This window comes from Ixodes scapularis, unplaced genomic scaffold (genome assembly GCF_016920785.2).
Source record: "Ixodes scapularis isolate PalLabHiFi unplaced genomic scaffold, ASM1692078v2 PGA_scaffold9__187_contigs__length_104089568, whole genome shotgun sequence".
Lineage (NCBI taxonomy): Eukaryota > Metazoa > Arthropoda > Arachnida > Ixodida > Ixodidae > Ixodes > Ixodes scapularis.
The window spans coordinates 21,939,602-21,966,565 of record NW_024609884.1 but is presented as its reverse complement, the minus strand read 5'-3'; the positions used below and the strand labels follow the sequence as shown (position 1 = coordinate 21,966,565).

General features: G+C 45.8%; 2 protein-coding genes across 5 annotated transcripts; one reads left to right on the top strand and one right to left on the bottom strand.

The window, feature by feature from the left end:
* The first annotated feature begins 123 nt into the window (after nucleotides 1–123).
* LOC8035133 (sodium/bile acid cotransporter) lies at nucleotides 124–8,931 on the top strand. Its single transcript, XM_029993945.3, has 3 exons — nucleotides 124–1,420; nucleotides 2,827–2,998; nucleotides 5,199–8,931. Exons 1-3 carry the CDS (start codon nucleotides 899–901, stop codon nucleotides 5,804–5,806), a joined length of 1,302 nt encoding a protein of 433 aa, XP_029849805.2. The 5' UTR covers nucleotides 124–898; the 3' UTR covers nucleotides 5,807–8,931.
* On the bottom strand, nucleotides 8,730–25,854 carry LOC8035131 (protein NDRG3). Of its 4 annotated transcripts, none has more exons than XM_040503617.1 (14): nucleotides 25,077–25,854; nucleotides 19,711–19,810; nucleotides 19,509–19,608; nucleotides 19,076–19,196; nucleotides 17,192–17,254; nucleotides 17,051–17,111; nucleotides 15,723–15,887; nucleotides 15,524–15,627; nucleotides 15,145–15,210; nucleotides 14,446–14,545; nucleotides 14,269–14,353; nucleotides 13,900–13,947; nucleotides 12,294–12,344; nucleotides 8,730–10,171 (listed from the first exon to the last, which is right to left on the bottom strand). In XM_040503617.1, exons 1-14 carry the CDS (start codon nucleotides 25,184–25,186, stop codon nucleotides 10,047–10,049), a joined length of 1,299 nt encoding a protein of 432 aa, XP_040359551.1. In that variant the 5' UTR covers nucleotides 25,187–25,854; the 3' UTR covers nucleotides 8,730–10,046. The 4 variants fall into 4 exon arrangements, with proteins under 4 accessions (XP_040359551.1, XP_002411102.1, XP_029849801.1 ...); XM_002411057.5 differs by having other exon boundaries at nucleotides 25,628–25,738; XM_029993941.4 differs by having other exon boundaries at nucleotides 15,524–15,624; nucleotides 25,628–25,738.
* Nucleotides 25,855–26,964: the final 1,110 nt, after the last annotated feature.

The window sequence follows — 26,964 nt, the reverse complement described above, 5'->3', positions numbered from 1 at the left end:
TGTAACGCAAACACAACTCAGATATAACTATTTAAAAAAAAAAGTATTCTTATTAGTTGATAATATATGCCTAACGTAACAAACTCCGTAATTTAGTTTTCTAATGTTTATTGTGAGCCAACAGAGCAGCCAAACCAAGCCGAGTCGAGCTGCACGTAATTCGAGCTACATTTAATTTGGAGTCATTAGGTTCATTAGCCGTTTGCGAGTTCTGCAAGTCATTTCGTCCTTTGCCACGACCGTGTGGAAACGTGATATGTCTTAATCGATTTTTCCGCGATCGGGTTTGTCAACGGGGGCAATGAAGAATTGTTTGCTAATCGAAGCCGCACTCATATCTTTCCATCCTTGTTATTTACCCCCAGAGCAGCGATACTCGATCACGACGTCCTTTGTGTGTGCTCGATGTCCTCGATAGCGTTGCGCCAGATAGAGCTGGCTTTGATGAGCAAACCGCGCTGCGTGATTTGAGCTGGTTTTCTCGTATTTCACGGTATGTCTGCGTGCGAACTTTCTGTTGCTTGCAACGCGATCGGATTAATTTTGAATCCATTGTGCGCTTATGATGACAGGTCATTGTAGGATCGTAGCTTAGATTTTTCTTTTTCTTGTTCTTCTAAGCTTCCGCAAAAAGCTAGGTATGGCACTAGCCATACCCGCGAACCGCGAGAAATCGCCCAACTTGCGATGGGACTTGCGAATTCAGCAAACGATGATCCGAAATAGTCAGCCTGCCTTGTTTACTGTTTTGAAGAGTTCGAGATAGACCGCTAAGGAAAGTTCATCTGTGGGCCAAGCCCTGTATCTCTCTCTCTCTCTTTGATACCCCACCTCGATATCGCGCTGCGCATCCTTTTCCGGGCCAGCATAAACTCGGCTTTTCCAGCTCGAGGCTGCAATGTTTCTCTTCCTCTGCGTCGCAGTCCTATCGCTCGTAGCCGACTCGCAATGCTCACTTCTGGTGTTTCCGAGTTCCGACACGAAACTGCACCTCTACGAAGCTGCCAACCTCACCTTCACTGTCGACGCCGATCAGCCCCTGGACGATGTCGTCCTGACGTTGACTTCGAGCGACCCTTCGGTGGTCCAACTGGACTCCGCCAGCATGCAGATTTCGCAACTTATACCCGGCGAAAATTTCTCAGCGCTCTTGACGCCGCTTCAGATCGGCTACGCGGACTTGACCTGGGAGTTCGTCGACAAGATTGGCAATGACAGCTCCGCCGGCATCCACAGTATGCGTGTGGTTAGGGAGCAAACAGCATTTGCCATGGGCTTCGGAGCCATTATCGGACTTTTGGTGGCGCTGAATAACGTCAATGTGGGATGCCAGCTCGACATGCAGGTCGTGTTGGCGCAGCTGAAGAAGCCCGTTGCCCCGACGATCGGCATGCTGGGCCAGTTCGTCTTCATGCCTCTCGTGAGTAGGCCCTACACGCACCTCACAGGCAGTGCCTCGCACGAGAAAAAGATGACCCTCTCCAGACGCGCACGCACACGCACGAAGAGGAAAATTATCTATTGGAATGAAATGAAACAATGTGTAAATTTATTGTGTAGCCAGTTTTGTTCTACTTCATGTTTTAGGTGCTCACACATCCATCAATGAATTGAGACACAGCAGTACAGAATATTGCCTGCAGCTTTCACAGTCTATACATGGCTTGCATATGACGTCATTGCTGTTGTCATTCCTACAACTTCTTGCCGAGAAAAACAAACTAGGTGTGCATGAAATGTATGCTGCAGAAGCTACGCCCTTGGCAGCAAGGCCACCACAATGGCCGCTGATGTGACGTCGGCGCCAGCCATGTATATGGTCAGTTATGCCGAATGATAGGCCGATCTCACCTGCCAGTTTGACTATGCTGTCGCAATGCATCGAGGGAACTTTAGTCTTTTTGCATGTGCGACAACCTTGCTGGAGCTTCGTAAGTGTAGAGCACGAGACGGCACGAGCCTTCTCGTGCACTGCCGTCTGCCTCCTGTGAACTAAAGTTATGGCGGCGTCAAGCATGCGCCGAATGCTTTGCGAGATCGGTCTATTCTACTGCAGCGGCAGTAGCTCACTTGCCCACCCAGTGTGCACCATTTTTATTTTGCCAGTTTCGATTCAGATAAGTAATGTACTGGTGTGTAGTTGTGTAATAATTACTTCCTGTCGTTATAATAACTACTTCCTGTCATTATAATAACTAACTTCCTGCTGTCAGCATCCATGAAAAAAAGTTAACATTGCATACAGGTGGTATCCACTGGCTGCCATACTTGAACTCTCTCTTCGCAGTGTATGCTCCGGAAAAGCTCTTCCTTATCGTCTGCCAAGAACACTCTTGACGGCATGAAATGTGCATTGCACAAGGCCTTGTGGAAAGCTCGCCATCGGCACATGCTCAACAGCTCGGCTGCGGTGGCCAGTGAATACCACCTGTTGCTCAGCATTATTTTTGGTGACCACCATTCAACATGTATGCACTATCATGCCCCGAGGGCTTCTCAAGGTGTTGGTATGTCTGACACTATGCTTGGCCTCAGCTATTTTTTGCTATGTTGTCAAGGCTAGCGTAACTTCCACACTGCTGCCCCGTACTGCGGAGAAAGCATGTGGCTTCGTCTTTCATGTCATTCGCACGCATTCTTATGCGGAAAAGATACCGAACGCAGCCGCATGTTTGCACAAGTGGCTTTGGCAGCGAGCACAGCGGAAGCCATGCTAGCCTTAACAACATGGCATAAAAAAAAAATTGGCACAGAGTAGTACACCCTCGGTGTTAATGTAGTTGCCCAAGGGTCTGTTTCGTGCCAGTTTTTGTGGTATCTTCACAGGTCTCCTATGGGATGGCCACACTGCTGCTGCAAAACCCTGTGACCAGGCTGGGCTTGTTTACAATTGGTTCATGCCCTGGCGGTGTTTACAGCAACTTCTACACCCTGCTCTTGCAGGGAGATCTCGACCTTAGTGTCACCATGACCTTCATCAGCAATGTTGGAGCACTCGGTGTGTGGTGCTGTCTTCCACAAATCCTGCTATCATGAACTGTGCCACTAAAGCTTGTGCAGAAGAGTAGGTACGATGCTTGTCTGTGGAGGTTGGGTTAAAAATGCTCCAAACTTTCTTGGCTAGCTTGAAACAGACACCTGCAAGTTTTAAGCTTGAGGGGTTTGGAATTTTGGAGTTCTATGTTGAACCCGAGTTTCACTGGTTCGACTCGCGTGCTGGCAGTGGCATAGCTAGGGCATCCGGCACGCAGAGCCCCTATGTCTTTCGTAGCCCCCCCCCCCCCTTTCTTCACTCCCTGAGATCGCAACCAACCAGTAAAGCTAAATTACTATTAAAAAAAATAATATATACTATTATTATTATATATATAAATATTACTGCCGAGTACTTTTAAGAGTCTATCGTTTTTAGCCAAAGACACAGAGCCCTAGCAGTAACATATACTTCATATTTAAATAAAGAACAAAGTGTGTAGGTTTATTTTGGTGCCTCTTTAACCCCTGAACTTTTTTTAGTTTTGGGGAATTTTTGACCCCACAACTGCTCAATTGTTCTCTTCAAAATTGTACTTGTTGCCTTCACAGTGAAATTTATAGTTACAAACAATGGGAGCAAATTATTTTTTATAATTCAGTGCTGCCATTTGCTGGTACAGCCACAAACTAAGCCATGAGTAAGACTGGTTCGTCCAAAACGGTTGAGTTTGTGAACTGGGAAAGGCAGGCGAGCTATACTTGTCCTGGACAGTTTGAGGATGGCTCCACGTTGACAAGCTAGGCTCGTCCAAAATGGTTAATCCGTTGGAGACATTATATTCAACAAGAAACTGGTCCTACATAAATGTAGGGTTACACAGTTTATTTGTCCCAAAACTTTTTTACAATTTGTGTGCTTGTTTACAATTTGTGTGGAAACAATCTTAAACAAGAGCCTAATTTGTTTGTTCCCCACTAGGTTGCAACAAAACAGAAAAGGGGTGTGAAACATGCTGTAGCACTAACCGTACCTGGAAACTTGTTTCAGGAGATGTGTGTGCACACCCAGAAGAAAACTAATAAAATAAATAATGCCCATACAAAAGTGCCTCAGAATACAAGATGGAACTTTTGACTTGGGAATTTGGCAGACTATACAGTAGCATATTTGGATGGATCAGCGAGGTACCCGCATATAAGAATAGGTTAACTTGGCAGTAGATACAATAGCCATACCACAACCGACCAGCGACAGAAACACTGCACCAGTGCAAGGAGTTGGTTAATTTAGAATAAATTACTTTGATATGCGAGCCAGCATATATTATTTCATAAAATATTAATTGCACCCTGCTAAAAAAAAAAAATTTTTTTTTTTTTTTTTTGCTTGCATATGGCATTTTTCTAAACGCCTTTGCTGGGGTCTCGTTTACTTACACATTCAGCGTTATTTTTCACGGATGCACCACTGCTGATCATTACTTTGGATCAAGATGACCTCAGAACAAGGATCTGTAGATTTGGACATAGAACCTTTTAATTTGCATTTCCTCTCAGCATAGACAACAATGCAGTGAAAGGAAAAAATATAGGGGCTTCTGGTGGCTTCTATACTCTATTTATCATTAAGCTGTGACTGCAGTCAAAGCTACAAGCGCGAGCTAGCCCGCGCTCCTGGCTCTGAGACATGCATTTCTAGCGCGAGTGCTCATTCTGCGGGAGAACACTTCAAGGCAGCAACCTTGAGCTCTCGTGCTTGTGGCATTGGATGCAGTCTCAGCTTAAGGATGAACTGAGTATAGCAATAGTCCGACGGTGGAGGACAGCACTTCTTTCCACATCTGCAGCTTGCAACCTCCAACAAGTGCTTCAGCCAGTTGCAAGAGCCAATTCTAATCTCCGTCCCACCTTGATCTGGACTCTGGTAAATAGAAGCATGCACACCTCACTTTAAAACGTGTGTCGGCTGCACGAATGCTCCAGCTTTAGCAGCACCTACCGAAGTTCCCGCTTACATGTGTACTTGCATGTATAGCCCTCGCGAAAGTTCACATTAAAGTGAGACCGTGCAGTATAGCAGACTGTGACAACACGGACAGAACGGGCACAAATCATATGCTGAAGGCAGAGTAACCATGGTACTCGCATAATGGTTTAGCACAAGTCAAAGAATGCAGATTATGGCATGCCAAAACCAATCTGCTCCGCCATTCTCGTTGCAGGCATGATGCCCCTTTGGATGCACACACTGGGCCACAAGCTCTCGGGCCCTACGACGCCAGCAGTGCCGTTCAGCAACCTGATAGTGTCCCTGGTCGCCCTCACCATACCACTTGGCATTGGGCTGCTGATCCAGTACAAGCGCCCAAAATGGGGGAAGGCATCAGAAAGGATAGTCAAGCCCTTCTCCGTTGCAATTCTCCTGGTGGCACTAGTTGTCGGCATCTACAGCTACTGGTATATCGCTACACTGATAACCCTTCTGGAGGTTGCAGCCGCTAGTGTAGTGGTAGTTTCGGGATTTGCATTCGGCGCCGGCATGGCCTGGCTGGCACGCCTGAATCCCAGGCAGATCATTGCAGTCTCTCTCGAAACTGCAATCCAGAACGGGCCCCTCGCCATTGTTATATTGACATTTTCCTTGCCCGAGCCAAGTGGAGACCTGGCTGTCGTGCCAGTAGCCGTCCTGGTAACCTTGTCCAGTGTCATACTGCTTACAGTATTTACGGGAGTTAGTGTGTGGAGGAAATGTTTGTCATCACAGACACACAGACATGCCCCTATTAATGTTGAGCTGCCAAGGCATTCCAGCTCTTCCGAACTGTTTTAAGGTTACAATATGCTGTACAACCTCGTTGATACATTTTTCGGGGGACCGGGGAGACAAAATCTGCGATCCGGGAAAATGCAAGGAACGAAAGCGCCATTTGGGGGGCGCTAGAGATGAGACAGATAGCAACTGTAAGGAGACTATTTTACGCGAACATTCATAGAGGGTGCTGCCGTAAGAACTAACACATTTGGCACGCCTTGCAAAATTTGAATTCAAAACACACATCTTCAATTAATGGCCTAGTTTGAGAACATTCAGGGGAAAAAAAAGCACCTGTGGCCCTTGAAGCCTGTTGTCCGTGTTAATCATAGCATCGCCAAAAGAGCAAAGAAAAATTTATTCGGCGAAAATGTATCGGGAAGGGCACTTTTACGTCACCACGAGCAACTACAATTTTTTTTTATATTGAATCGGTGATTATCGATTTAAAGGCTAGATCGTTTGGCGTGGAATGACCCACACCTGATATTGGGTATGCGAACATAGTTTCGCAAGAAGTCTTGCCCGAATTTTTTTCAGAGCTCAAGTCTGAGACAGCATTCAAAATAAAGCAAAAACGGCGACTGTGCCTTTCAAATGCCCTATACCGGATGTTTGTCTTCTGCTTACTGGTTTGTAAGCTTGCTCCCAGGTGGCCATTGTTCATACATTTAAAATAAAGTATTCATTGTCATGATTATCTTGCTCATCGCCGGCCTCTGCCATTGGTTTTTAGCGTTTTTGCATTCGGCGAGCACACAAACAGGCTGGTATAGAAAATACACGGTCTACAATTTTTCTTTATTTTTAATATTTCACTACCTCACAATTGAGCTCTAAAAAAAAAATATAGACAATAAAACTTGATTCGAAACCGTTTGCATGCCCAATTTCAGGTATGTCCATTTGGAATTCAAATTTTGCAAGGCATGCCAAATGTGTTAGTCATTACGGTTGCACCCCATAGGTGTGAACTCAAATTGGCTCAAAAAAGTTTCTAAACATTTGTAGGTGTGAACTCTAATGCAGTCAGAAAAAGCTTGTAATTTCCACCTGGCGCTTTGGGCGACTGAAACGCGGTCGAGCTACGGAGTCCTGGGCTTGCGGAGGGGCGCTTGCCGACGTCCTCGTTGGTCTGTCCCCACGCAATAGTGCACAACACTTTGTACACCAAAGCCGAAAAAGGGTTTCGCTGGATGACATGCCGTAGAATGTGCAGGAGAGATTGCGGTGTGCTAGACGAGTTTTGACAGGAGCTTCTTTACACGGCCCCGAAGAAGTACCAGAACCTGCAGCACGTGAGCCGGGCGCAGTTCTTGCAGCTTCTTTCGCGTGTGGAACCAAGAACCACGCGACAACATGGACCAGAAAACAAACTGATGCACCATCTTCCTATTGCTAGTTAAAAAATAAAAAAAATCCTTTGTTGTTAAATTACACGTGTATGAAATAAAAAAAAAAAAAAAAAAGCCGTTTACAACTCCCTGTAACGCCGAATTAGAGCACAGCTCTTGAGGAGGGGGGAAGGCGCGGGGGGGGGGGGGTCACGTGACCTTGCGGTTACGCCGACGCCGCTCAAGCCGGGCGCCTAAGAGCTGTGCTCTAAAAAATTGCAAGTGAAAAGGCGCATTGTTTCCTTTTGTCTGTTCGCTGGTTTGTTTTGTTGCACGATTCTTGGTTCTACGGGTGAAGAAAGCTGCAGGTTCCGGTACTCCTCCATACTCTGTCCTGCTCATCCATCCAGCCTCTTATCTGGCAAGACCAAGAGCCAATGAGATTGAGCAAGACCTTTTTTAGCCCGTGGTGTATTGAAGTGTTGTGCGTGGGGACGAGGACATTGGCAAACACCCCTGCGCAAGCCCAGGACTCAGTCGCTTCTACTCCGAACCTTCTCGAGCAGGACCACACTTGTGTTATGCCTTGGGTTAGTGAAGGTGGTGATGCTTCGTGCCGAGCATCTCGCGGTGTTCCGTCTCATGCAGCACGGAACAACCACACAAAATAGGTTCTTTTTCATATTGCAATAGTGCCGTGACCGTAGCAACAAACGTTACACTTGGACGCCAGTGCCACTGTGCAGTCAATAAGTGGTTCGGTCGATCCTCGCTGTCCTAGTCTCCCCGTGTAAATGCAGTTGGGAGTTGGACGATCCGAAAATGTGTCGTCCGGTGAGCAATCTTTCCGCGAATCGGTCAGTTGTGTAAATTGACCGGCGGTGTCTGCTTTTTGAGTACAAGAATTGGAAAAGCAAACGCACTAAGCAGGAAAGTAATACACGCGTTCCTATGGGAGCTCGGTGGAACTGGCGCTTCCGAAAGTAAAAGCCGGGAATGTATCAATGAGGTTCCGCTGCATAACCTTACTTACTGCTGTGGCCAAAGAGGTATGAAGGTGGCACACAGTGATGTTAGTAGACACTAAGAGCCATCCCATCTAATCCAGTGTTGTGATCATGTTATGTGACTATGTGCTCCTCGTCCTAGAATCCTTTCTAGTCCATGGTAAGGTGAACCGGAGTACAGTGGATGGGTCTTGTCCCCCCTTCCAACGTCTGCTCCCTATAGCATCATTTCCACTGTACAAATTGAGAGGCCACATGCAAAACCAAAGCATCTGCGTCCCTCACTGTTGCTGCTTTGTTTTGCAGTGTACTACCCCCATGGCATCTCTCTGTACACTGAATTAGCACAGGACAAGTTTGTTTTCTCGGGACACCACAGACACACCTGGTCTTTGCATGTGGCCCTTCAGTTGACCTCAGCGGGCAATAAGTTCAAAGCTCACCACCGTCGAAAGGGACATGTGGATACCTACAGTGAGAATTTGAGCAATAGAACCAGTGTTCTTTCAAAAGCGTTCTTATACCAGCCACTGTCTGGCTGTACTGCCGAGTCGTGTTAATCAAGAATGGTGCCAACACTTTTACAACAGTACGAGTGACTTGCGTATGACATTACTTTATTTGTACCATGTGCATGTACCTGCATAGCAACACAAATGCACTTTATTGCACATGCAGATGCAAGGAACAAACTATAATAAAAATACAATTCTCGGGCTGTTTCTCTTACAAGAGCAGCACACAAAAGTACATATGTAATATAATATATACCCAGAGCTGAAGTAAAAGTATTTATACATTTCTTGTGTAGCAAGCATCAGTCATCTATGCACTGTGTATTATACACAACACCATCTCAATCCGCCTTCTACAATAGAAACGCCGAACAATGCCCCTACCTCTAAAAAAAAAAAAAAAAGAGACCCAAACCTTGTTTACTCTCTTTTTAGTCTTCCAAAACCAATACAGTGCATGGACTCGTCTGCATTTACCCGCATTCACATAACACCAAAATGGGAAGGCAACGTCAGTAGAAATTAAAAGTTTCGAGCATCCTGTTTAACCTTGGTCACACATGTGTAAGTACAACAACACTCAACACTTGCTTTTGCAACAACGGAACAAAGAATCGGAAACAACCTCTTTCACTCTTGCTGGCTGGTTTATGCACAACACAGATTTGCATATAATGACCATGCTTTTTAGCATGTATACACCCAGCCTACACACAGAGAAACCCGCGGCGGGCAGTTTTCGGAAATGCTCCAGCCTGCGAGAAACAGTAGTGTGCAGCTTTGAACTGCGCACATTTTAAAAAGCAGCCCGGTGAAAAAGCGTCAAAAGGTTGGTCCTCCTAGGTCATCTCGGGTCTAGCATTAGGAGCGTCCATGTGTTCTACCAGCGAGCACTGTGGCTCTCTTTTCGTTGTACTTTGGAGAGCAGTAGACTACAAACGAAGCTAGCTCGTCGTCAAAAAACGGTGCAAGCAAGGCCACACGCACAGAAAGAGACACATGCACACTCAAATTTCCTCCTGGAAAAGTTGCACACGAAACTGAGAGGTGGCTCAGTCAAGGCATTGGAACTACGGGGTGGCAAATTTCAAGAACCACACCAACAGAACCACTCTTACAACCTTTGGGCAGGAAAACATGAGAAAAGGTTGAAACAAAAATGTTGTACTAAACGCAAGGCATCAGTGTGCATGCCTCTGTGTCTGTGTGAGTGTACCGACAGACGTGCGGCATGGCCACATGCAGTCCTAGCAGGTTTGTCCACTTGAGTTGCACGTGTCTAGCGTTTCTTCACTCCCTTTTTTCCGCGACCACCCCGGTCTCTCCGCGTCCGTGCTAGCAGGTGCGCTGCCACGATAGCTCCCTTGCCGTCCCATTTCGCTTGATTTTCTCCGCCCCGTGCTTAGCAGTTCACCTGATGCTGGTTAATGGGGTTCTCAACAATGTGTACCTCCTGCTTGGCGTTGGCCTCCTCTTCGAGCGAAGTCTGACGCACTGAGCTCAACTTTTGACCAGCGAGACTAGGGACTACATGGAGGTGGGAGGGAGCCAAAGAAAGAACGGGGGAGAGGGGCGGGGGAAAGAAAAAAAAAACAATCAAAAACAATTCAGATCTAGAAGAAACAACTCATAAAGTAAAACATAAAACGGAAACAGGAGTTCTGCACAGGCCTGCACGCACACGCACACAAAATGGGATGAGACATACTACTGCCCAAGACCAGGCTGAGGCCACTAGTCTGCCCAAACCACCAGCAAGTAAGGAAAGTGTGTGAAAAAGAAAAAAAAAAAAAGAAAGGACAAAGAAAACAACACAAACAGAACTTGAGAACAGGCAGGGAGACTTCGTCCCAAGCAGGCTCGGTAAACCGCCAAAAACAAAATGGCTAAAATGCAATTGAAATGCAGGCGGTGTCAAGGACGGGGGCTTCTAAACAGGAATGCCTCGCGCCACCCCTGGTTTTCACTAGCTCATCTGCAAAGTCGGTCCATTGCAGGTGCGCGTTACAAATTACTCAGGAAAAACAGCACAAAAAGTTGACCATACATGTACATGGTACAAACTACCCTTGGCAAGATCTCTAACTTATTTTGCTACATGACAAAAGCCCACAGATACTTTAAGCTACTGTGTATCCCTACAGTAGGTAAGAAACTACCAGTTCATTTTGTACAGCAATGATTAATTATGGTGATGGTAACTAGCAAAAGCAGCAGCACCTTAGCAAAGTCAGTGCTTTAACTCTGTTCAGCAAGCAATACATCTAGGATGCAATGTGCAATGCATTAACTAGAAAAATAGGAAGGCTGAACATAGAAGGACATTGTAAATTGCTAAAACAAAGGCTTAGACCCAACCTACACTTTTTCCATTGGAACTGGGAATGTCTGGATAAAGCAGGTATAAAGAGGGGCATGCCCATAAGACCTCAGAAAAATGTGAGGCAGACAAATTAATGCAGGCTCGCTCATAGTTTGGCTTTTCACACCTTTTCATTCTCGAGAGCCCTGCGTGCATGTAGTTCTGACGATACTTTTTTTTTTACCAAAAATTAAATTTAGATGTTAAGCAGCCAAAATAAGGTTCCAAACATTCTCCGATACACCATTTTGGTGTGTGGTGCACAAGGTTACGCATGGTGTTTTTAAACTCTGCTCACACACCCGGAACCTCTGTACCCAGATGGTCCTTCCCCAACTGAAATAAGCTTCTCTTCCAGAACATATGTAGCTAACAAACCTATAGATAAAAGACTTGGAAGAAGTGTGCAATGCAGAAAAAGCCCAAAGCAGAAATAAAAGAGAAAGAATCAGGTAGCAAGTCTTACACATTTTTTGGGCAAAACGAAGAGCCACCAGCTTGTGCTCAATGGCACAGAAAGAACACAAAGAGCAGAGATAAAAAAAAAAAAAGCATGACATTGCCTACTTAGGAACATTTACACTATGATAGTCAAGCTGCCACAAATGGCCTGAGACACGGTGAGACAACCTCTGCAACTACTGCTAGTTCAAGCTTGCTAGCGGCATATTGCCCCAAGGACGTCTGCCACAAAAGTTACTGAGGAAAAAAGCTTTACACACAGAAAAAACAAAGTAGCTGTGGTTGGTTTGAAAATGGCAACTACAACAGGCCATTGTTTACAAAAAGCAGACACCTTGAAACCTGAGCCCCACTTTCAAGTTGCACTCCCAGTCCTGCAAACCAACCAGCGGTGCTTTAAAGGTCCCTGAACAATCGCTACTCCCACAGCACAAAAAGAAAAAGCAACTATGGTACCAATACTACGAAGTGATGAAAGCCTCAAGAAACGGTGCATCACAGTGAAAAAGGAGACACCTGTTGCAGTGGCTTCAACAAAGGCTAATGCGCAAGCTACTGCCAAAGCAACTCTGCAGCCTGCACACTACTCGAAAAGAACTGGCCAAACTGAGCACACATAGTGCCCGTGTGCAGCAAGTGCCACGTCTGCGCTTTGCTACTGGCCCAGATGCAGAACGGAACATGCTGTGCCGCCGCCCCGGCAGCTTGTGTTGGCGGGGTCCCCTCGCTTTTGCTCTCTTCTGTCTTCATCCCATTTTGGGCCGTGGCGCAAACTTTTTTTTTTTTTTCGGCAGAAATGAAGCAAAACTAAAACGAGGGTCTAACCTGCGTTGTGAGCTGAAGCAGTGAGGGAGGATCGGCGACGCATCTCCAGGGCTGAGCAGGGGAATCAACAAAAAATGGGTTAAGCAAAAAAAAAGAGCTGAATCAACATTATTGGACTATGGGCATGTTGAAAATCAAGAGTGGGCCACAAAGCAGAATGGCTACGTAGAGCACACCCAGAGAAACATAATGCCACCACATGATCAGCAGATTGCCGAGCAATTGCCGGCAACTTGACAACTGCAGAGCAAGAACTTTGAAGAGGCGGTTTCAACGGCAGACACCACATGATCAGCAGCGTACCAGAACCGCCAAAATCAAGCTATCACGTGGCAGAGTTAAGTTCTCGGGTGAGACTACAAACATGCAACCTACCAGTCATAAATCAACACTCAAACTGACGATTTGTGTTGGATGGCGGGCACCTACCGTATAAACCGGAATATAGGTTGAATTCATTTTTTAAAACGGACCCGAAAAAGTCAACCCTCGTCTTGTATAACGGTCATTAATAGAAGAAAAAAATAATCGCACCACTGAGTGGCTGAAGCCACCATCTTGTTTTTCTTTGCAATAGCCAAGCACTCGTCCACTTGTCGACGGTCACGATTCACTTTCACTTGCGCTCCTTGTTTTGTAACATCTATCGTTGCCGCTCCCGGAGTGATAATGAGCGGAAGTAGAAGACAGTTCATGGTAGCCTTCAAGGCGGCAATCGCCTATGCAGAGATCCACGGGAATCTTGTAGCGCAGAGCGAGTTCTGTGTATCAGAAGAGCATACGCTACTGGCAAGGCCAGAGACAAAAACTGGCAGCGTGCAGCAAGGCGAAGAAAACTTCATTTCGTGAAAGGACTGCAGTGTACCCCGGTGGCAAATTTAATTCGGAATCTGCACGCCAGATCGCCACCTGTGACGTTGGAGTGAATCCGTACGAAAGCCATCGAGGTCGCTCGTGCCTCCGGGCTCTCAAGGGTGCAATTCAAAGGGACGGCATCGTCCCTTTGAATTGCGTTAGTGGACTCGTCGGACGAAGGATGTGAAGAATCTGAGTAGTAATGCTCGCACACTTCCGGTTTTATTTCCGTGCGAAGGAATTAAATGTGCAGTGTTTTCTCGTCCTTCGGTATGCTTGGCCGAATTTGTTACCAAGGTGAGGTTGCATTTTCTTGCTAAAAAAACTATCGCTTTTTGCAACTTGTAAATTAGGGCGCGACCTATATTCCGGTTCGACCTATAGTCCAGTTTATACGGTATTATACATGCCGTTGCTCGTTATCTGGACATCCGTACTGCTGCCACATGCCCAGTGCACTCGTCCATTATGTGAATCATGTGCTGTCGTGTATACAATTCTCATGCCAATACGTAAAGTCGCTATTTGTAACCCCAAAGAATGAATGTGTGCACGAAGGAGTAAAGCAGGTTAAATTGAAACTCTTCTATTAGTTACCTCTACAAACCCAAATTTATCCCCATACCTACTCGCGTAAACAACGATCCCCGGACACCACCAGAGGCACATTTCTTTCCAATGACCCTCACATAAGTTGCTGCCACTCATTCCTCAAGTAAAACCCGAATAAACCAGAGTCAAGAAAACTCACCTTCATTCAAGGAAGCCGCAGAGGACCGTCGCTGAGACGAGTTCAAGGCTTTGTTGTAGAAAAGAAAAGAAAGGAAAAGACTCTGGTAAGTTCCCTTCCGGTCCATGCAGATGACAAGCAAAAGAGGAAGAAGTAGGCGATATCTGCAAGTTAAAGCACGGAAAAGAGCAAAGAAGCTCGTGCTCTGCCCCTCCCTCTTTGTGCACCACCACTGGTGGCTGTCTCCAGTGTTGGCGGTCATGAAGTGGAAGTGAAAATGGAGACAGAGCAGCTTCACCCTTGCCCGGCACTTCTCAACCTACAAAATACTATAGACCACAAAAGCAAAAAGGGTCAAAGCCTCTTTTCTTTTTTTTTTTTTAAGCTTACCATATCCAAGTCCTTGCAGGAAGAGCCTAAATGCTTCGCTGACCTTCCCCGGCTGTTCTTCGAGCACCATGCCGCAGTCTGAAATCTGAGCACACCAAAACAGACTCGCCATGAGCCAACCCTTCTCTACGAAAGCCACCACTAAAAAGAGAAGACAGATAAACGAGTGGGCCTTACCTTCATCCAAGATGAAGTTGTGGGGTCCATCCGACCATTCATGTTGACAGTGTCGTCCAGGTGTGGGGAGAGAGCTCCAGCCACCAGCATCACTGTGCACCTGCCACAAGCCAAAACAAATGTCATCAACCTAACAAAGCAGACTATGATAGGCCAGGTGTACGCCGAAATGTCACAGGCAACAGTTTTTAGACTATGATGGGCCAGGTGTACACCGAAATGTCACAAGCAACAGTTTTTAGGCACATGCTTTTCGTTTATCGATAGGTTCCACGAGAGAATTCGGCGATTCACTCGTGTTCTGCTCAATCGAGAAAGGCCTCTCACTGGGGCTTATGTGTGCAAAGCAGTATTTGTTCTTGTCAATATTTTAAAAGGCAAAAAGGGGTATGTATTGGAAGGGTTTGAATTTGGGCAAGTTGGTTTAACATGTTTAGGGGTTAAAAGCGCTAAAATACGACGGATGAGTAGAAGGGACACACACCACAGAGCTTAAGTTACAACTGGTTCTATCTTTAGCGGTGGGTGTGTTTTTCTTAAGACTAAACCAATTGTAAGTTGCGCTCTATGGTGTGTGTCTTCTATTCGTCTGTCGATTTTTAGCGCCTTTAACCCCTAAGGGGTATGTATCCCATTTCCAGGTTTGAGAACCTGGAAATATGAATCTCATACACAATGACAAAGACCCAAAACACTCACTTGAAGTTCTTCACCATCTTCTTCTTGGCAGGGTCCATTTCCCGAGTAATGTTCAGATCTGACCTCCTATGACAAACAGGGTGAAAGCAAAAGAGTTTGCATTCATGCCTTAGTGGTCTACTGGTCATGGTCATAATCCAGATGGGTCCATAGCAAAGTCAGCTACGGGTCCAAGGTATTTAGATATTTGTATGCATTGTTTATTAAAGAAGAGAACTAATCGGTGCTGAATGGTGCGCAACATGATGGTTAAAGGACAAATCCGACTTGGGATTAGCTCACGCTCCACGACACTGCCTATTACATTTTAAATGGGTCATCATTCCAGTATTCAGTGAAATTTCCTCCATACTACATATGTAACTCCTATATGACGCACCTTATGAAGGTGTCGATGAAGAACCCCAGGTTCTGAGCGTTGATGGTCTTGTTGAAGTACTGACGAAACACCTGCACCAGGTCGTGGTTTCGCTCCTCGTTCAGCTGGAAGCAAGTGAAACCACTAGAACTGACACTCCCTGGGTAGCACCGCGCACGCAATGAAGGGGCAGCTGCAGGGCCGGTAGTAAAACACCAACCTTCCCGAAATGGTGCCACATGAGGTAGTCCAGGGTAGAAGCAGTCATGCCCGAACTGCGCAGGTGCATAGAGTTGAGCTTCTGGTAGCCCCACTCGGTCCAGCTTGACTTGGTGGCCGTGCAGTTGATCAGAAACAGGGCATCCACCAGCTCTGGACGATCCAGCTGCACACACAAATGCACATTGTTTACACCTCCCTTCAAGCACAGCACCACCACAGCCCTGCCCCTGCCCCAACCCCAACCCCAACCCCCCCCCGCCTGAGCTCAGGAACTCGCAAAGACTGAAGTTACTGCAGATATTTCAGTTTCACTGCTCAGAAGCCAGCTGCCAACCGATCGATCCGAATGCCAATTTCATTACACCACCATACTGACTGTAGACATGTTCCCCAACTTTGCAGCATTTTTTCTTGGGACTTTCCTATTGTAGAGAATAGGAAAGCTCATGTTAGACTATAAAGAAGTGTTTTTTCTTAATTTATTGTAAGCTCTTAGCAGGCTTTTACAAATCCCAGTTCAAAGAAAACAAGTCTAAAAGTGGGCCAGAACCAGAATGGAAGGATTGGACCTATACTGCCCCCTTTGGTGAATAAGTCCTTACCGAAGTAATCTTGATAGGGCCCCAAGTTTGCAGTAACGCCTCACATCATATAAGGAAAGCACTAAACTGTGCTATGCTGATCAAGTACTTTTAATGCCCAGTACCATCACAGCTTCCACTTAAAGGGGTACTCCGGCATTTTCTTCAGAGTCTCCAATTTGCCTGAAAATTTGTTTAACGCATCAACAAACATCGCTGAAATAGTAAGCCAAATATTTTTTTTTTTTTTGCAAACAAGTTACTGAATTTACAATTTTGGTCCTCATCATGCTTTTTCAAAGTGAAAGGCTTTTCTGGCAACAATGAAAGAGTGGTGTCAGGGGAAGGCAGGGGTTCTCTTTGGACTGTAGACTTTGTTCCCAACTGATTACACACAGTTTCATGGTGTCAAATGAATGCTTTAGAAGCTCGCTCCAGCTCCCATGGAGCAGCACAAAATAAATGCTCGGCATAGTCCATCTTTAGGCTGCCCGCTCGGACGTCACGGCATTGAAAAGCATGGGTATATTTGAATCTTGGTTTTGGCGTCCTTTTCATTTGGCGATTAACACAATAGCTATTCTGAATTTCGCAATACAAAATAGCATGCAGGAAAGAGTAAAGGCCAGCATTTCGAAAATATAGTTAGTTGGGATAGCTAAAAAAAAAAATGCCGGGGTACCCCTTCAAACAGCACCATTTTCTTAACAGCGCAGAATACTACATTCGCAGAGGAACTGCTTACCGCAAACTTGGCCATGATGTAGGCTCCTGCCCCCACGCCAAATCCAATGAAGTGTTTGATCCTGGAAAGAGCAGAAAACAGCAGGTTTCAATTATCGACCTGAATGCAGCAAGACCCCTAAACTAAAGATTGGCTACATACTTGTAAAACTTCATCACCAACAGCAACATGTCGGCCAGTGTCTCCATGGACGGGTATGCATACCTACAAAAAGCAAACAGGAAGGTCCAATTTGGTTATCTACAGTTGCTTGATTACTAGAGGTGCACATAGTTAGATATGTTTCCTCTTCTCTAGTTAGCTGTGGTGCAGTTCAGTTTTGCTATCGTTATTTAATGTAGTGTGCTTGACAGCCTCAGTCATTAACCTCTTGCCTACTGTAAGAAGTTTTAAAACGCTTTGAATTATAGTTAAATAAAAAAATGATTCCTTTTTTTTTTTTTCAATCAACTGGGGCAGTATTACACTCAACTACTACAAGGCATGGAAGGTCCCATTTAGTCTCTTCCCCTGTGGCACACATCTGTTGTAAAAACATCTGGATGAGCTGCGAGAGGATGATGGCACGGCCCAAACATCTAGGTTGTTTTGCAGCCACAAGTTAAATATAGGATTCAATCAAGAAAACACTTCAGAAAGTTTTCTGAAAACAAAGGTTTTTTAAAATCCCTCCCTCCTACAAAGCAAATCTCCAAGCCAATGCTGCATTCCACTCTCACACACTTATCTGCAGAAGCTGACAAATGGTTCTCTCTCTACAACACAATCATCATGCATTTTGCACATCACAGCTAAAATTAGCCTATAATTTGAAATTATAAATAAAAAAATATGGAAGCATTGAAAAAAAAAAAGAAAAGACATCGGGTAGCATGTTATAAAGCCCCCTTTGGGAGGGAAAAAAAAACCAAAAAAACATGATGCAAGAAAAAGGTAATGGTACTGCTCCATGAGAAGCAACAATGTTCAGGATTCTCTGTCTGTCGGTGAGACAAAAATGTTCCACCAGGTTTAGGCTCATGGCAACTCCCTTTAGCACAGTTTCATGAAACACCTTTTCACTTCTGGTAAGCTGTGTGCGCAGCCATGCTGGTGAATGCCACTTTCTCCATTTGTTTTGCTCGTAGATCATCAGTTAATGGCGTCATTTTAGGAGTTGGTAAAACGCAGAAGCATGGCGAGTGGCTCTGTCAACAAAATAACTCGAGAAGTATGATCGGTAACATACTTGCGTCGCATAAACTCCTGCTTACTCGGTTCCCTTCGCCTTTGGAGTAGACACAGCGGCATGAGCCAGGGCAACTTTACGAGCCCAACTGCTCAATCATTGGCTCGTCTTCACTCCAGATAAAGGCCAATATGTATAAAAATTTTGTACCGGCCGACGTTTCTTGAGGTCACCAACTACTGTGGCAGGCACAGTAGATCACAACTCGAAAGAACTCGAGCGGCTTAGAAAACACTCATTCTGGGCATAGGGAAAGCATTCCCAGTATAAATTCCGGCAAGAATTCGGACTGGACGTATGTAATGCGAAACCACCCTATAGCTTAATTCTAACAAAATTGATATTGGCAGCGGTGCTGACAGCAGAGCAGAGGCCCCGCTTCCTGTGCTATGCAGTGACACTGACATCGCAGCTAGCACTAACCTCGCAGTTAGCGCTCACAGTGCAGGCAGCATAGTGCACCACAGTGAAGGCCAATTTTCCCTGCCATCGTGGGGAAGAGGTGCCCAACCCCAAAAACGGACAGAGCATGAATGTTACGAGTCTTAAGAGTAGCTCAGAATTCTTGGCATCGTGCAACATTCCTCTGACAAGAAACATGTATGCAGAGGAATGTTGCACACATTGCAAACAGCAGTGCAAGAGATGAAGTTAAGAAAATAAGATGGCAAACAAAGGCCTCCATGCAAATCTACAGTATGCTGGTTGCACTCATACACAGTACATCCTAGCCACACAGCTACAACCAGGGCAGGCCGCTGGGCACACCTAGAATTAGGTTGACAGAAGCTACTAACCCTTCGGGGAGGGGTGCTGCACCCTCCTCCTGCCCTGGCGCATTCACGTGGTAGATGCAGAAATTCTGCATCATGTCTCGCACGTCGGTGTAGTTGAAGAATGCCTGGAAATTGGAGACGTCTGCAAGCAAACAAAACAGGACAGTAAGTACTGGTACTTCATTACGTAAATTACCAGATATATCAATGTAGTTTAAAGACTGCACGCTGAAAAGGGGGAAAATGCTTCACTAGGTACCGAGACATTCTAAACCTTTGCCATCATCCACAACTATCAAAGTGAAAGCAGGTTAGGCAAAAAACTCAGTTCTCAACAGCAGGAGTACAGAAATTACAGCCCTAATTAATTAGTAAGGACCAAAAGACACCTACATAGCTGGGGCCCCCCCCGATGTTAGAGTGATCGCCTAGGTACAATGAAAAAGAAGCTTACGGTTCAACCCAATGTCATGGTAAGTGAAAATGGCCGGCTTGTTCCGGTCCCCCTGAACTGCAACCACCATGGCCCCGAAGTCCGTTTCAATGCGATCCTCCTGTGCCCAAAGGAAATTTCATGTAGAGCACAGTTCTTATGACTCACAAACATACTGCTTTGGCCAGTTCCAATGAATAGAGGAAGATAAGAATGAACCTACTTGTGTGTAAGAGTCGCTCCTCGAAAGGGACCTCATGAGAGGGTATTGCAGCTCAACATTCTTCAGCTCGATGTCGTCCATCGTATCTGTAGGCATTCCCCTGGCAAGGACAAACATGGCGACAAAAATATTATTTCAGGAACATATTTGATTGGTATATCTTTGCATTCTACCGATGACCCACTTAAGTTCATAAACACCAGGCTCAAAATGTATCGACCAAACTCTGCCCCAGAAAGAAAAACATATTGCAAGCTTCTTCCCCACTTGCTCTGCCAGAGACCCTTATTAATAGATCTACAACCCCTGACCCCATAGTTTTCTCCTGGAAGCTGCCTGCCTCCGCAAATTTCTCCATTTATTTTAAGCTGAACACCGCCAAAGGGAAGGGAATAAAAAAAATAAGTACAAAAGCGGTGGAGCAAGGAGCCAAAATAGCATGTCTGTCACAGGCCTATTTGAGAAACCTTTGCCTGTTTATTGTTGTGTTCTACTTTCAGATTGCCTAAATACACTTAGCAATTGTGCCACATAGATACTTCATTTGCAATGAACAGTCCACGCCACCTAAGCAGAGCAGAAGTCTTCCTAATAATCTCAAAATAACCAGGTAAAAAAAAAAAAAAAAAACTTGCTGCAACCAGCACACATTATGTTATGCTCATAAACTGTTTTCATTCTTTTAGCATTAGGAATGAAGGAACTACTACCAATTTAATGTTTGGAAGGCTGTCACCAAGCTAGTAGACCATCACCCAAACGATTGGATTGAAAGGAAAGACAAGGACTTTCCATGTAATGGGCCATCACGTGACAAAAACAGCACACACTGCAATCATCAGATGTGAAAGCAACAGTAGGAAGACAAATTCTACACATTTAGAAGCAACCAAAGCAAGGTTAATCAGACATTGTCAGTTTTACCTTTTTCTTTAATTATTATTAAAGTTCTGATACAGGACATTTAGGACTACAATGATGCGCCTGTCTAGCTGTCATCAACCAAGATGAATGTACAGGGTGTCACAAAAGAAAATTTACACGTTTTTTTTCACCGCAAAAATAAACTAGGCATCGCCGAACGCTCATTCTCCGCCCAAAGGTAGAGCCAGAGGTCACAACCAGATGCCAAAGTTTCAGCCCGATCCGTTGACATAATCAAAAGTTATGAGTGATTTTCTGAAAGTTTCAATGGGGAAATGGCGGCCGACGGAGTTTTCAAACACATGGGGCTCTATGGCACCAGAATCCGAAAATGGGCAAAAATAGGCACCATTTTCCCATTGAAATTTTCAGAAAATCACTTATAACTTTTGATGAAGTTATCGGATCGGGCTGAAACTTTGGCATCTGGTTGTGACCTCTAGCTCTACCGTTGGGCGGAGAATGAGCGTTCGGCGATGCCTAGTTTATTTTTGCGGTAACAAATATCTTGTAAATTTTCTTTTGTGACACCCTGTACATAAGTGCAAGACAAAACATTCCTGGTGTTTTTTTTTTACCAGTTATTGATGCCTCAGACAATATCTGCGTCTAACTAGCTTATAAGCACTGGGCATCAAGGAACCACCTTCATGATACAGCTCTCGCAGGCTGTTTCGTAGCACCCAGCTGACTGCCAATGACACACATCAACCACAAACTGTGCAGGCAGCACTTGGGGCTCTCTAAAACCAGGAAATGCTACTGGAATACGGCTACCACACTGTTTCCAAGAATGGCTGCTGCAACACCCTACCGTTCATCACCCGTGTCTGACCTTAATGACAGCAGATCTGCTCAGAAGACTAGATTTACCTAGTTATTGTATGGCACCACAGACTATAGGGGCCAAGGCAAACAGCTGGAAGACAATAATAGCTCCATGCAAAAAATTACTAATGCAAATGTCTAAAATTGTCTCGCTGGTGTACAGTAAAATAAGATTTATGGACCTTGCATTACTTTTAAAAAAAAAGAAGTGTTAGCTAGATGCTTATTCTGTAAGTGCGGTAGCTAATAAATAATTTTTTTTTAATGTAAAAATTTTGCAAAAAGATTTTTCATATAAGCTCAAGCTTACCTGCTTTTTACTTCTACATGCATCTCCAGATGTTATTGTAGCTGTCACATTTAAATCAGCAAAGATAAAAAGCTGTGAGACTCGAAGAAAATTATAGCTGTAACTTTCGACTCTACAAACCAGGATAAAGAATACTCCAAAGTTGAAGAACACAAAGGGAACAAATACACAAGGCAAGTAAACAACACAAAGCATGCGCTTGTCCTCTCTTGTGCATTTCTTAACCTTTTTGGATTTAATACCTCATAAAAAAATATATATATATGCTGATCTGTTCACTCTCTTTATACTACCACAACCAAACTATGTGATTTATGCCAAGTGCATTGATAACAGACCGGGAAAATCCTTAAAAAAGGTGAGCAGTTTTTTTTTTCTTTGCTTTAAAATCTAGAAGTGATAAAAGCTAGGTCAAACAACTTTTCGATCCCTGTCCTCCGAGATGGCAAGTGTGAAGTAATACATGTTATATTTTCCGATAAAACGAAGTATAAACACAGTGATGGTAAAATGAAAGACCAGTAAAAGATCTGTCATTTTGTCTGTCCCAGTGTTTAAACTTTCAGTACTGTCTAACTGCAACCAACGTGGAATCCTCAGAGGAATGAAAAAGAGACTAGACATTCTTAAGCTGTTCAGATAATAAATTCTTTAGTTCACTCAAAAGGATAAATCGGAGAGCATGTCTGTCCCTACCCACAATCGTTTCTGGAGCAGAAAATGGAATTATCGAACGATAAGATAAAACAGACACGATTGTGCAGCTTCTCTCAACCTGCCCTAGTTTTCTTTAAGATTATACTCAACCACAAATAAGAGAAAGATAATTTTATATTACTGAACCATTATTACAACTGGTCATTAGGCAGAAAAATTCAGAGAATGCAAATTTCAGAAAGGATTCAATTCGCCGTGGATTATTTTGACCGTGGTATAACAACAACTGCACTCATTTCCATCCTTCCCGCCAACCTACAAAAGCAAAACCCAGCTGCGAAATGCAAGCTGTGTTTACAGCTACCCGGAAAGATTGCATCACACACAGATCGCATCTATCTTCATGGCTATAATCGCTTTCTTCAGAAACCGCCTTACCGTGAGGTGTCAAAAAAATAAAATCCGGCAGACAGTACATCTGGCTTTTCAAACTTTTGCACAAATGCGGTCACAATCAGGAAAGACAGCACAATCTATGTTTCAAAATGCAAGTGCACCTGGAAGCAACTGCTGAAACTAGTCCTTGTAAACAATATTGCCGTCGGAAGCCTACCAATAACTGCTCGAAATAATACAACCAATGCAAGGCACTGGACTGCTACACCTTCTTTGAGGTCAGAAGAAGGTGCAACAGCCCAAGGGCAATTGCATTTATTCAAATTCTTCTTCTTATACCTTTGAGTTAGTTAGGACATTTACAGAAGCCCGTGAGCAACAATCCACACCTGCCACCCACAAATGACTAATAAATGAAATGGAGACTGGGTATGCACAGGCCACCATAACGTGCAGCTGCACTACCTTTTCTTCCGTCTAGGGTACTTGATGGTCAGACCCAATGCATAGCTCAAGCTACGTAGAAAACGCACTGCCCGATCACCCGAAACATTGCAAGCACATATTTTGCCTACTTTTGCCTCCATCACACCTTTCAAGAGCCCCACTGACCAAAACAGCTGCAGTACAGGTTTACGCATCATTGTTATTTTTACGTCTTATAATTGAAGAGGAGATGCTATGTACAAGCAAACATTACAGCACACATCTGATGAGCCAAACATTATATAGGCACATAAGATTGCTGTGCAGGGTTTCTGAACACAGTCCACCTCGAGTCCATAACACTTATGTTGGCGATCAAGGAATCTAACCTGATTTGTAACAAATCCCTCACCTCACTGATATAAATCAGCAAAAATTGCCTAATAAAATGCCCGGTATCTCACTTCTCAGAAAGCCACTCAAAGACTATGTCTGAAGAAGCGAGAAAGAGGACACATGCATAACAAAACCCAGAGTGCCAAGAGCGCTGCAATGGGCCACTATCTCAAGAGCTGGTACGTCACAGTGCACACATGACCTAGTTGGCAGCTAAGGTGCCTGCAAGTGCCTTATCAGGGCACACATTAATTCTGATGGGTTAGAGAAGCCCATACCGGATCCACGGGACGTGCCAGAAATCACCGCACAAAGATCACAAATTTAGATCACCTATTGGATGCTCAAAATGGATTAAGGGAGAGAAATGCTCCAACTGGTTTTTCAAGGCTGGCAGCCACAAAAGAGAAAAATCCACCTGGGGCAAGGGTGCAAAGCGAACTATGCAGCTGGATATCAGTGTGTTACACAACTGTTGCACAAAGCGCAAGTAAAAGGCAGGCATAGGTGCCATTTAGATTAGCCCAAGAAAGGACCATACCCACAGGAATTTCCTCCTTCAAATCTCTGTCAGGCTACAGGGAAGTGCTCTGGGCAGACTTTCTCTTCTAGAGTTCTAGCTTATATATCTGCTCAACCGACGAGAAAAAGGTGTCGGATTGCAATAAAATAAAGGCATCTTTAGATTAAAAGATTGGGCCGCATTGGGGCACTCCTGCACTCCACAAGATAAGCTATCAAGACCTCAACTGACCTTCGGTGTTAAAAACAAAATATATAAAAAAGCTTTTCAATGCGTCGACTCGCAATCTCGAGTCGATGGCAGCTATCGATGACCTCAATATATTCGCTGAATTCAAGGTGCGGCGAAGCAGCACGTACATACCTCTTCAAACGGTCAACAGGTCACATCCTGCATTATCAGCTTTCCCGTGCGAAACATCGAACGGCATCGAGATTAAATGCTCAGCAAGGACTCTATCACCTCGAGATAGGAAACTGGCCGTGGGCCACCTCATCGGGAGCTCGATCGTTGCCGTGAAACTCGGAAACAACGAAAACAAACGTTCGACGCTAGGTCCCAGGCAACGAAGGAGTACGCAGCACCGAGAAACCCCATGCCAAGACGGGGGTCTCCGTCTCCTCGAGCGCGGAACGAAAGCGGCGGAATGCGACCACAGCGCGCACCAAGGCTGCCGGAGCCCGAACCCGGGTTGCGTTAAAGCTGCCGCGGACGCTGGAGCCTTGAGCGCGCGGCCCCTCGGCGGCCTCCTCGGCGGCTGCTAGAGCGCGGGGCCCCAAAGGGCGCCGCTTCCGCCGTGGCTCGGTCTCCGAGTGGCCACGACGCACAAGAGACGCGCCGAGGAGAGGACGCAAGGCGTAGCGCGGAATCGAGCACTGGCCCCCGTGGTCAGTCGGGGTCACCCACCTCTCGTCCTGCGCCTGCACGAACTCGCTTTTGTCGCTGTCCTTCTGCAGAGGCACCATTTTCGCGTACGGAACGTCCTTTTTGGACAGCTTGGACAGAGCGGAATCCATGCCGGGAACGACGAGACTCGCACGACAGCACGTTCTGTGAGCGAGCTCTCGAGGGGCTTCCTTCTTTCTCCTCGGCGGCTTTTGCCACGCTTCCAACGAAACCGGAACGCACTAGTGCTTGCTGAGCTGCCCGCACGCTCCCAACGACACAGCACTGCTCCGATGGCTTTGACGACGACGACGCAGCGCGAGGCCAACTGCGAACTCCGTTTTACTCCACTAAACTGCCGCCGAGCCCGACTTCCTGTAAATCCGGTTTTCAAAGCCTCCCACGGCAGCGTCAGCTGCGCTAGGCCTGAAACTATGTAGCTCGCCGGCCAGCGCTCGTGACGCCGAAGTCCACACAATGACGCTCGCACCAGTCGGCCCGGCGACCGCGCGCGCCCACCCGTTCGCAACGCGAGGACCGCGCCCCAGGCCCGAGCACAACAGTCAACTCACCTGGAGGATACGGTAGATCACTCAGGCAAATCCCTATCTTTAGATAGCTCGCTCCGCAGTCGACTACTCGCCAGCTCAACGTTCACCTTGTGTTATGCCGCTCGGAGCGCGGTTGTGCGTTCTTTAAAGGGCGGGGTTCCTCCTCGCCCACGATTGGACGAGCGGCGTCACGTGGCACAACAAACGGACGCACCACGTGCGCCGCTCGCTCGGCGCCCGTACATCAGCGCCCGCCTAAAAATAAAGTCCACCGCCACCCCTACCTCCTCGGCGTCCTCCTCCCCTTCCTGCAACTTGCTTCATGCATGGCGTCTCTCGGCCGTGTACGAGTGGGTCCATCGATTGATGTCGCCGGGCACTGGCATCATGCGAAAGGGAACGTGCGCCCACCGCTGGCCACGGGACCCATCCACCGTCCCTGGGTTGTGCCGCCTTGTGCACCGCGCGTTTCCACTAACTTAAAAAAAACAAAAAAAAACTTCTTTTTTTTTTGTTTTTTTTTAGTGGAACTGGAAGGTGACGAACCACACGTCTTGCACTCTCTTTCCTATGTAGTTAATCGATACACCAGACCACAGAACTGACCAGAAACGAGTCATTCGGGTAAAAATTTGCGGCGTAAAGCTGGTTGCAGGTTCTGACTCCCCGTCGAAAAGGGACGGAATCGAATCGGAACTCTAGAGTTGCCTAATTCACTAGGAGCCGATTAAACGGAGAAAACGGAACCGCGGAAGGAAACCGAAGAGGCGCGCTCAGACCACGGCGCCGATATATCGATCCGGCTCTCCCGACTACTTTGCAAAAGATTGACGCGGCGAGCCGCGATAACGATAGCCGGAGAACAAATTGAAGCGAGCCGAAGCTTCCGAGAGTTGTGGACTCACAGACGCGTCTGGCGAAATCTTTCCATCGGCATATGGGCAGCTTCCCTCCTAAAACCGAGACTCGTCTTCGAGGAAGTCTCGTTGTTTTTTGTTTTTTATATCCGCTATGTTGAGCCGCGATTGCGTCAGTAGAGTCTGAGTGTTGCACACTCCTGAAGTGTAATTCGGATGCTAGAATCATAAGTCGGAATCACTGTTTCGTCAAGTACATTAGTTTAAACCACTATATTTTACACCTGCGCCTCAAAATCACTCGACTGCTAAGCCTTTTTTTTTTTTTTCGTGTTACATTGCGAGTTACACTGTGCAACAATGTTAGCGCAAACACGACTTCGGAGTTTTTTTTTTTTTTTTTTTTTTATTTCGAAAGGGCACAGTCGTGCACCAAAATCCATCGCTAAGATTAGTCAATGCCTCAAATCAGTCCTTTCTACGACGATACTAATAGCAAGA